Source organism: Diadema setosum, chromosome 16 (genome assembly GCF_964275005.1).
Source record: "Diadema setosum chromosome 16, eeDiaSeto1, whole genome shotgun sequence".
Classification (NCBI taxonomy): domain Eukaryota; kingdom Metazoa; phylum Echinodermata; class Echinoidea; order Diadematoida; family Diadematidae; genus Diadema; species Diadema setosum.
The window spans coordinates 26,690,945-26,703,135 of record NC_092700.1 but is presented as its reverse complement, the minus strand read 5'-3'; the positions used below and the strand labels follow the sequence as shown (position 1 = coordinate 26,703,135).

The 12,191-nt window shown below is 38.0% G+C and overlaps 1 protein-coding gene across 1 annotated transcript in view; it reads right to left on the bottom strand.

Moving 5' to 3' along the window:
• Positions 1-230: 230 nt before the first annotated feature.
• The window catches only part of LOC140240017 (uncharacterized), a 38,779-nt gene continuing 26,818 nt past the window's right edge, over positions 231-12,191 (bottom strand). The window contains exons 2-4 of the mRNA XM_072319828.1: positions 6,687-6,974; positions 2,057-2,236; positions 231-571 (exon numbers count right to left, since the gene is read on the bottom strand). Of these exons, the coding sequence (XP_072175929.1) occupies positions 2,088-2,236; positions 6,687-6,939 (402 nt within the window). The 5' untranslated portion in view covers positions 6,940-6,974 and the 3' untranslated portion in view covers positions 231-571; positions 2,057-2,087. The remainder of the gene's footprint in view (positions 572-2,056; positions 2,237-6,686; positions 6,975-12,191) is intronic.

The following is a 12,191-nucleotide window of genomic DNA, read 5'->3' as shown; positions in this document are numbered from 1 at the left end:
GAAATAAATACTTTCATTGATCAAATACAATTACACAGAAAATGACAAAAACAATGAAAGGATATGAAATTATCGTATTTGATTCAGGTCAAATTATCAATTTTCATTCGAGACAAGACTTTCGTCAATAACTTAGACAAAATTATAATTTTGTGATTTAGCATTCCATTTCCAAGTACAGTCAAATTGTAACGACCGTGTTATAATAACAAGGAATCCTTCATAACCACGATAACATCAAAATATACATCCTTGGCAAATCCTGGGATTTTGTATTTTATTTTTAAGTCATATTTCAATTGTCAAATCAAAACATTTTTCAGAAATGTCGAATAATGATCAAACATTGTTCGAATATCAAAAGAAAATGTTTTTTTAGAATTTATGTCCAGCAACGTTACAACGGATTAAGGAAACGATATCTTAAGAACTTAGCTGATCAGGAACTGAATTCAATCATTTCACTCATACATTTTTTTTTTCAGAAAAAAAAAAACTGAGGAAATTGGGTGTTGTTGCCTCGCTCCATCGCTTTCTTCCAGAACTGTAACAGACCGGAGTAGATCTGGAGCTGAAAGATAGAAAATTGAAAATTGAATAATTAATTTGTTGTGAATCATGACTGAAAGTTAATCTACAATGCACCTCAGTAGGGTAAAAATGTGTCCCCTTCTCAGATTCCACTGTTTGAAAACATAGTTCCCTCCCTCCACAGAAAGGACGAATTAAACCATGGCAAATCGATCTTTGCGGTTCATACGTATTAATAAGCAACTTATAAGGTTCAGAGTTCTGCAGATGAACACAATCACCTAACGTTTTTAATGCAAACAATTACGACTATACAACGAACCCTGCTGGAAAGAACACAGTGTCCCACAGTGTGAAACACAATGCGAAACACAGTGTGAACACATTTTGAACACAGTGTGAAGTCTCTTTGCACTGTTAAAGTCAATCATTAATCACAGTGTGAAACAGAACGTTACTACGTGAACTCTCTCTGAAAAAGCATACCACTGTGTGAAATCATCTTCTTACTGTTAAATTCGAGCTTTTTCACATGATAAATCGACTATGTGAACACCTTGTGAACACACTGTGAGACACTGTGTTGTTTCCAGAGGGGAAATTTCGATATAACCAAAGAAAACTGCCCGTCCCGAGGACTTTGTCATAACAAGAGTCCACTGTACTTTCAGTTCCCGGCGTAGAATGTGTACGTGCATGACAAGGATAGGATAATGAACCTGTCTTCAATCCCAGTTCTATAGAATATTCAAAATATCAACGCGTGACCACATTTCAGGCACACATTGTGATTTTGTTTTCTAATGAAAAGGTGACAAATCGTAACGTCTTGCTTTATTTGCCGATGATCATTAATGTCCAAAAATGAAAGCAACCAAATTGTTTAATCAGTTTGTTGATAGAAGAGTCATATATGATGTGAACATTATAGCTTCCACTGGAATTTATTTACGTTACGCTTCCAAAATCCCCCCCCCCTTTAAGGTGACGATGAATAACAAATATTTACTTTTTGTGGGTCAGAAAAGATATGTGTCACTTATTACTATGTTTTCTGAGTGCACAACAAAACACTTCCTTGAAAATTTTATTTATTTTATTTTATTTTATTTTATTTTATATTGAGACAATTATATGCCGAGCCAGGCTTTCCTTGAGAAGCAATATTTTTAGGGGATTTTTCTTCTTTTATCAATGAAAAGACACTGATTACTTTTGATATCGTTGGCTGATTTCACTCAACTTGTCCAATAATGAGTAGCTGTTTTCTGTTTTGGTTCACCATGATTCACCATGATGTAATCATCCTGTATCTATACTGATATATGTAACTCCCGTTATAAAGAAGTCCTCAGGACCGGCAGTGTTTTTTCGTAACATCGAAAATTCGTTAGCCGAATTAAAAAAAAAAAGCCTTTAAAGATGAGTTGGGGGACCTGAATTTTTACGTCGTTGTAACGAGAGTTTCGTTATAACCGTATTCGTTATAATGGCAGCGCACTGTAATGAAGAGATAATTGATTACCGTTGATGATTTTTAAGCTCGGATGATTTTATTATCTCCTCCTTCCGACGCGGGTCATGAAGTCCAGGTTATTCCGCACCGCCTGCCTGTTCCTCAGCGCCGCTAACGAGTCCATTTGATTACGCAACGCATCGACGGCGGCCAGGCGGAGCCCGAAGTTCACCTGCCTTTTACCAAACTCTGTTGGACAGATGAGAGGAGAAGATGGAATTCCGCTCAATTGGCATGATGACTTTATCATCACAACGCCGAAAACAAAGATGTCATTTGTTCGCATAACATGACACAGACATTCATGTAGGCCTATTTCCTTTTTCCTGTTCTTCATAGTCAATTATAAGCGTTGTAATAATGTGTCAATCTTTCCTGCTGTGCAACATAGTTACAGTGAAAATAGAAATTCACGTAGATCAGGGCTAGACATTAGCGATGACCAGATGGCCTGGTGCCAATAAAAATCTATGTTGGGCTACGAAATTTCCAAAAAGTGTCTCTTCTGGTGGCCCGATCGGGCAACTAAGATTTCATTTCGGTCCAATACTTCTTCTTCTTTTTTTTTTCTTTTTTTTTTGGGGGGGGGGGGGGCGACTAAAATTTCAGATAATAGCGGCCCGAACGGGCTACCGGATGGAAAAAAAAAGTCAGCGTCAAGCAATGCGTAGATAAAAACATCTCACAATATTTGTACATAATGAACTTTTTTAAGCCGTAGGATTTACTTGCAAGAAACTAGCGTTTATCGACGTTTCCATAGAGGGTTTCTTCTTCACATGATGGTGTAGGTCATAATTATAACCTGTTTTGAAACAGAATGAGATCAATATGCCTCTAAAACCAGCTGCTTCATATGCATGTTCATAAGTCATACTTCAAATTAAAGATCCTCTTAATTCTTCCTAACTTATCCATGTTGTCTCTCCCTAATCTCCTTTGAAGATCGTTTTCATGGCGGCAAACTCTAAGACTTTCAAGACAGATAGCTATATATTTCAATAATTATTGCAATGATAGACATAAATTCTGTTATGATAACAAGCATGAGGTTGATGATGATGATGATGATGATGATAATGATTATGATGATGATGATGATGATGATGTTGATGACGCGTTACTATGAAGCAATGGTGATTAGAATAGTTGTCAAATTTACCACCACTGCCATCAAAATATAGGAAAATTGATGAACCATTAATTTTGTGTAAGATCCACTATCAGTGTAGTTGTTCGATAAACCCGAGTGTTGTGCGATCTGAAACAAGCCTATACATCCTCCGAAGAATACGCACCACACAAAATCATGCACATCCCGTAAACCGCAAGCAAAATAGTAAGTAACAAAGTCTTTGGCGCAAAACGAATTAATTCAGTTCTGACTGTTGATTCAAGAAGCCTCAAAATCATCCGACAGAGCTTACTAACCCTGACTAAAAGCCTATAGGATCGAATCTGAGTAGGGGAATCAGAGATATTTTAAAAGACGATGTCTTTATTAAAAAAAAAAAAAAACACCGCCAACAACAACATCACACACACACAAGTTAAGCCGGAGAAGAAACCGCACCGAATCTGCAGGACCTGCTTCGGTCTATCCGATTTGCCTACGACAACTACTCCAAAGCGATAGCAGCCCACAAGAAGTGTTTTTCTCCCCTTGGGTTTATGCTTAATAATGGGAAAAGGCCTCGTCTGCGGAATTTTAAACCATTCAAATTAAATTGTTTTTTATGTGTTCTTGCCTTCAGTGTCTTTGTCATTATGTGTGTCCCTTTTGTTTCCAGAATGGAGTACACTTGCAAGAAGTCCTTTCTTCAGATGCATCTATGTGCTCTGTCTCGTAAAATGTCAGTCACGATATCATATGGCGCCTTACGATGTAATAAGGTGCATAATTATGATATGTGTGCCTTTGTCTGTGTTACTTATGGGTAAAGCAAGATCTGTCCAGTGTTTCAATGAATGTATTCTTTTTTCGTTTTGCGGAGTAGCTAGGGTACGTAATTTGAAATTAAACCTACGGGTAAAACAATCAGTGCAATTTGTTTCGCTGCGGCTAAAATCTAGCATTTGCGCCATTTCTCGTGGGAAAAGTATGGGCGGGTAATAAAGGGTTTGCGATGATCACTAATGGAATATTCATCTGTGGCACCTCGGCTTTCTTCTCATCGGTCATGCAATGTCAACACGGATTTGCACATTCGGTGGTGGGTGGTTCCGCGCGAGATGTGTGTTGAGCTTTAAGCAGTTGTCTCCAGGGCGCAAGTATCAACATGATTAAAAATCACGGAGGAGACATATTCATCTCTTATTCTCCACCCGAGAAGTATACGACATTGTCGTATGTTGTTTGATTTTTAAGACTGGACAAAATGCGAATAATCATGCCAATATCAAAGAAGATTGCATTTACAATGTTCAGACAATGCACGAATATTGAATTCGGAAGAGCATAGTATATTGTTTGCGGGGTATTTTTTTCTCTTTTTTTTAAAGCAATATTCGGTTGTCAGCTTTTATATTGGAAAAATTTATCATGTTATGTAGTATCGAATAACTGGAGTTGATTGGCCGAAATACACACATATACCCCATTTCCGCTTTAATTACAAAAGTAGCCAATAACTGTGATTTTAAAAACAGAACCTCAAGGAAGTTCCTCCCTAATTCCTCAAATGATTGCATCCATCCTGATATATATATATATCTATCATTCCAGTCACATCATATGTGTATCATTATCGATTTCTATTTTTTTTTCTTCAAATGTCAAGTAGATCGATACTACCCACATAAATTTGACATGGATTTCTCCCCATCCACAATGGTTTCACAAGACTTATCAAAACGTTCATAAAAAAAAGAAAAAGAGTTCCGTTTTCACTCAATTCTCGCTATGGGTCAAAAAGGCATTTCTATCTTACTAGTTTGCAAACAAAGTGGTAACACATATTGGGTTAATTTCAAACACCCACTTGAGTACGTGTTGGAGCACATGACCTTCAATGTGATATCAAAACACGTTTGGTTATGACATATTCTGCTTAACCTGTAATTAGGAAAAAGTTTAATTCAACGCCTCGCCGATTTCATAACGATTTTTTTGATAATTGCTTTTCAAGAATCATTTTCGTTACCAATCCAAACTGTCTTTTACGCAGGAAGCTCGTCCCGATGTTTTCCCGGAAAATGTAATAGGCGGAGGAGTGTAAGGCAAATTACGCGCGGATATTCGGTTACGTCTAGGTCGATATGAGTGGGGAAGTGGGTACTTCTCCAACAACTTTCCTTTGCCTTTGTTTGAAAAAAAAAGGAGTAAAATATAAGAGCATTTAGACGGGGCTTTCCAAACAAGAGGATCCTCCCTTTCCTGCGTCATCATGTTGTTGCCGCTCGGCTGGAAACTGAAGCTGACGATCAATAAAGCGTGGCGCTAAGCTGACTGACCTTCCCGACCGTTTGAAGTGTCCGTCAATCCGGTCATTTTGAATTTATGGGTCGATATATTCAGCCTCATTCGTTTCTTGCCATGGCAACCTCAACAAACGTTGCAGTAGAAGAAGTTGATGAAAAATCAGGTCGAGATAGACTTAAAGGGTCTGTACAGTACTGGTTGAGGTGGGGATTCATGTTTTGAACATTCCTAAGTGAGATAATAAGAAACCTCTTATGAAATATGAAGGAACAACGTTTATTTGATGAAAATTGGTTTTCAAATGGCTGAGATATCCAAAGAAGTGATAATAATAAAAGGCGACAGGCCACGTCTTTTATTAGGATCTCTTTGTTTCACCTTATTTTTGGATATCTCAGCCATTTCAAAACCGATTTTCATCAAATAAACTTTTGATACCCCTTAGAATTGCATGCTCTTTGACATCTCATAGAGTGGTTTCTGAATATCTCGCAAAACGTTAAAAGCTAAATCCTCATCTCGACCAGAACTGTACACACCCTTTAACAATCTTGAGCTTTCTCGTGTATAATTACCTTTCTTCCCATAACAAATCTTCTTTTTAGCCATATCTTCTTACTGACTGCAATATTTCTCAATGCATCGCACAATGTCAAACCGTCATACGTGGGATGTACAGTATAAACATGTATGTACGCCTCATGAGTGATTATATTATCAATGTACAGGTGTACATATTGTACATTTTATGTGTGTGTATGTATATGTGTGTGTATGTTTATGTATGTGTTCCACACCTACCAGAAATCATTGTTATTGAAATGACAGGTGAAATGTGCATCAACCCTAGACGGATACTTTCGCTCTATACTATTCTACAGTTACAGCTCGTTGATCTGAAAATGAAATTAGGTTCGTAATCATTGAGGTTTGTTAATACACACTTCTTTTTTCGCTAACCCTCTCTTTACAGTAGAAAATCTGTTTTTCACACTGTCAGTGGTATAATAACATACCAGTCCTGAATAGGTTAAACACTGTTAAAGCTGGTAGTTTCTACTTAATTCATAATCGCTGACTTTTCTCCGCCCAAAACACTGCTCTATTTTTGCTTCTGTTAAAAGTACTTTCACTTTTCATTCAATTTCCCAGTGGAAACTGTTGAATGAAGTGGATAATATTATTGATACGTAAAAATGGTTCCTAAAGTCACCGTACCGTGATCAGAAACCAGCCTGCGGGAAGCCAGATTCTGAAGGTATTTGCTCATAGATTTGTAGTTCATCGGCGACCGCGCCACGGGTTCGGCGACCACCTTGCCGGCGTACCCTCTCTTCCACTCGCTGTCGCCATCGGTCTCCTCGTCGGCGTCCGTTTCGTAGAGCATGAAGCACTGGCCGAGGGATGGAAGGCACGCGAGGAGAACGGAGAAAAGGGCGAGGAGTAAGACCAGTCTCGATGAATCGTTCATGGTTGGGTGTGACTCGGCTTTACAACCGTCGAAACCTGGAAACAGGGAAAAGAGGAAACGTTATGGAATCATGCCATCACACACAAGGAAAACTATAAAAACGGACTCATGTATAGGGGCAGAAGGGAAGTGAGGGAGTAGAAAGAAGAATATGACGATGATTACAACTGACGGACAATCGCCCTTCATCGAAGTATATCTTCAAAGATTATTCATCGTCTGAATATAAGTCATAATATTAATAATAATAATAATAATAATAATAATAATGATATCAATGGCATACATACTCGAGTGGGACTCAAATCCCGCGACCTCCTGATTACTATACAGGCGTCATTTTAGACTACCGATCCCTTACCCCGTAACCAGTAATCTTTATAAGATATGAACTGACTTTCTCGAACAAACCCCGACCGGAAAACGACAGGAATAATGAAACCGCTTCAACTTTAATCTTTTACTGATTTTGATTTTGAGTTGTGAGTAATGATAGACTCTGGGGATCGACAATTCATTCGTTTCTTTGTCTACCTAGGGATACATTCTGCAAAATATTGGCTAAATATGCCCCAAGAAAAAAATAGAAAAGAAAATGAAAATAGAAAGTTCGTGTGTCCCTCTTGCAACCCTGAAAATTAGATTCCTTTCATTAGCTCGTATATCGTAAGAGGTAGGTAATTCAGACCTTTCCTCAGAATGATAAAACTGCAAGCTTCATTATGATGGAGGGGAAAACAATAGTATTTATTTCTACTGAATTCATCATGACCCCCCCCCCCCAAAAAAAAAAATAAATAATAATAAAAAAATAAAAAAATAAAAAAAATTAAATCAATTGTTATTCTCCGGACAAAAGGTGAGCGTATAATCCAGTGACATGGGGTTATTTTTTTTCTTTTGTTTCTTATAAGCTTATAAACTCTGACGTGTATTACAGTACAATTCATACACCATGCTCAAAGGCATTATTCTTCAACTACGCAAAATTTCGTGACGTTTGGAAAAGGGATACCGGTATACGACCTTTAGAACGAGTATTGCAACGAGAAAGCATGAACTGGTCAAAAAGGTGACACTGAATGGCAGCCTCGGAGGGATAGAGGGCGCTGAAACTTGACTCCCTCCGCCCGTCACGGGTCATTTTCTTGCAACCGGTATCTATCTCCCTTCGACACTATTCCCCGAAAAAGTGTGCCAACGTATTGCTGGGCTGGGGATTACACTCAACTGGGCACATGGTGCTCGTTAATCATCCCAGAGAAATATTGATGACACACTTCCGGCTAGTCGCTTTGAATCCATGATACGACATGAAGACACGCGATCTACCCTTTAAACCATGACATCTACATAATCGTATAGAAGTTGTGCGAGTACGAGGTCGAGTAGCAGATAACATACACTGCAGTTGTTGCTGCCTATTCCACTTTCTTGTGTTGAAAATGAATGTTTACTCGACATTTCACTCTGTGCTTTTAATGAATAGAAATAATACGAAGGAGGTAAAAGGGCTCGAGAGAGTACCTACCCAGAGATACGGTACAAAGAGCCCACAGGGAATGTGTATTTCCTCTCTTCATGATGAGTATCATATTTGTATACGCTATATATTGATTAAAAAAAATGTAAATGATGCCATACGGAGAATAAATCAAATCAAATCAAATTGAATCAAATCAAATCAAGGAGAGGTCTGGCCTCAAGAAATCATCAGACAGTTTTATGATTTTTTTAGATAATTTATTGCCCGTTATCAAGTTCGGAGGTTTATGTTCCGGCTTGATTATTTGGACCACCTTTCCATTCTCCACATCTCCATCGTCCTCACGTATCCTCGTATCCTCTTATTCCATCTTTCTGTCATCTGTTTGTTCTTGTGAACACAAAGTGGAAATGAATTCAAATCAAATCAAAATCAAATCACCTTTTTTTTTCAATTGATTGATCCAACCGAGTGGCGCAATGAATATGCAATTAATGATTTAGGCACACCAGAAATATATGAATATGCCAATTCGGTCTTCAATAACTTCCTTAATCACGAACCTGGAGTATCTCAAAGGTGATATACGCGTGTACGTGTGTACCATCTCATTGAGACAAACAAAGGCTTCGTTGGTAAGGGTCGTCATGCGCTGACAACACAAAAGTTCGGGTTAGTTGTGGGGAAAAATCAGATTCACCAATCCCATTGTTTCATCTGTAAACAGTTGAAATGGCATCCTTTAACGAAGAAAATAAAAAGGAAAGAAAATATTTGGCTCTTCTCAATATAGCGCACTATTTTCTTTCCAAACGAAATACCAAAAAAAAAAAAAGTAGCATGTTAATCGTTTTGATTTTCCGCAAAGCGTTGCGGTAAAATGTGCTCATCAATCGATTTCAATCGCGTCAGCAAACGTTCTGAATACTGAATAGAATCTGTTTTCTCCGCGTGACGGGTAAGCTTGGGATTCTCTGTTTGTTTGCTCCAGTTCTGCTGGTAAGATGGTATCAACAAAAGGAAGTACATTTGGTACATTGTATCTCGTACTTTGCATGCAGTCCCACAACTGGATGAGGTACTTGCCTCTTCTTCTTTGCGCGGTTAATAGACTTTTCTCACAGAATTCCTTATCGGTAAATGTAAGTCATTTAAGAATCATTCCGTCATCCACATGTGTAGAAATAATACCGTCTTCTCTATTTTGCCAATCATCCAGGGCGAGCAACAAGCAGTAGAACCACATGCCATGGTCGTTTTGTTGTTCTTTTTCTTCTTCTTCTTCTTTATCTTCTTCTTCTTCTTCTTTTTCTTCTTCTTCTTCTTCTTTGGCTTGTTCTTCGGGGTTTTTGTCCAGTGTGTGTGTGGTTTTTTTTTTTATTTCATTTTTTATAGGACTAACTCTTCCTTTTTTTAATGGGACTACCACCTCTTTACGGGCAGGAAGTGCGTTAGGAATGCAAGAGGTCGATTACAGATGCTTTCATATTATCCTAGGTATATCTTTGAACTCTTGAGTACAGTATGAGGAGGAATAAGACACTTTCATTAGATACAAATTGATGTAACTCATATATTTGAATTACGTAAGTCTTCAAGAAAAAAAACCGTTAAAAAAACACAAACACACACAAGAGAAATAAAAAGAGAAGGACACCAAGTATGCCCCCACAATATAATCCATCGCCATGTTTTCTACATTGATGAACTCTCAAAGTCATGTACAGTAATTGAACGTACAAATAATGTAGCTCAACATAAATCATCAAAACATCAAAACAAAAAATCCTCATCACAGTGGGGACAGATTGATAAAAACTATTAGGAGCCTTATACCAACAAAAGTGTGTCAAACTGCAGATTACATTCAAACATAAAGGATGACTACATAGTGGAGGAATAATGTAATTAATCAGGAATTAGTGACTGAACAAATGGTAACGAAGATAAAATACGGTTAAAGAAAAACATCATGACAAAGTAAACTGAAACCTACAGACAGGATTGACTGTCCTGCGATGCAGAAACTGTCTCATAATTATGATTTTAGTCTCCCCGGGGAAAAAAAAATAAATATACGTAAGATATTACAGGAAAGCAGATGCATAGGATTGGTATATTTTTGTCATCATTATCATATTTACCCATTGCTTTACTTCGAACTGTCGAACCAAGTAAAGACTAGACTTTGTATAAAACGCCTTTAAAAGCACGATTACACATCTCAAATGAGAGAGGATATTACTCCCCCCCCCCCCAAATAAAAAAAAAAAAAATCTCATTCGGACTTTAATCACCATAACATCCCGATCATATCCAATATTCAAGCTCTATTGTCGGTGTCAAAAGAAATTTCGACGTTGACTCAACGGACCTAGGGGCGGGTGCATAGAGCCGGTTCTGCTCCTTTGAGACAAGAGATAGTAATAAAGTGAAATAGAAGCGACACCGGACACTTCACCGTACAACTATACTGTAGGCTTTATAAGGTTTCAGATAGATCAAATTGTCCGGAGAGGGTGGGAGATGAGAGCTGTTCAACACAACATTCACGGCATTCAAAAATGGGATTAAAAAAAAAGAATTAGAGAAATAAAAGAGCAATGTAGGGCAGTGAAAGAAAGAGAAAGGGAAATAGAGCAAAAGAAAGACTGAATACTTTAAGATTTTTAAGTTTCTCTTATGCTATTTAATCCATCGATCAAGCTCTCATTGTGGGCAGGATACATCACTTGTCATACTCGTATAGGCTACTTTAACATCCCCCCTTCCCTTTCCCCTTTCAACATTTCCTAACTCTTCCGGAATCGAGGAAAGAAGATCCGAGGTAATTACAGGCATCACTCAAAAGGTCTATCCCTAGGGTGCGTCGTACCGATTATCCAGACCGTCCCAGTCAAGAGCGCCCACTGGCGAGCCACAGTTAAATGATCTCATAAAGAAAGGAGAAAAAAAAAAGACAAGAAATCTCCGCCTTCAATGTTTAGAGAAATGATCAGGTGCGGGATTAATGGCAATCAATACAGCCATTATGCTACCATGGCTCTGTGTTAGACCTGAAGCTATCATTTGAAAGGGAACGGCCCAAATCAAAGTATCCTTTTAATTCTTTCATCGAGCTTTACTCCAATTCATTAAAATCATTCATTTGTGCATGTATTCATTTATTTATGTGTTCATTCATGTCTAAGTCATCCTGAAAGAATGATTATCGGATAAACCAATGTGATTGATTACATTTTATTCAAAATATGTCACGCTCCCGTCTGGCTTCTCACAGTGACTCGTGGCGAAATCTCATGCAATCATAATGCAATGGTCTGATTTTGTACAAGAATTGACAATGGAATCTTGGACTTTGTCTAAAGAGTACAAAAAATTCTTCCCCTTTTTAAAATCTTGTAGGTGCACGTCCTACATGCTTTTAAAGATTATCTAAGCTGTAAACTTCTCTTACACAAAGTTCCTTAATTACGACGTCCTATTTTAGTACTCTCATTTAGACTTGGAGGCGACGGGCACAAGATTTATCTGTTCTTTTAAGAGTGTGCTCGCCTTAACCCATTGAGGACGGACTGAATTGGCTATAACACACATTTCCCATAGACACCTGTCCGAGTATAACTCGGGACTCACCCTCAACGGGTTTGGTTTTGTTCTTGGTGGAAGAAATTCATATCGCTGCATTTGTGTTCCCATGACTGCTGCAAGACACATTCCAGATCACATCATCACGTTTTCAAAAGTTTTTTTTTTTCTCTCTCTC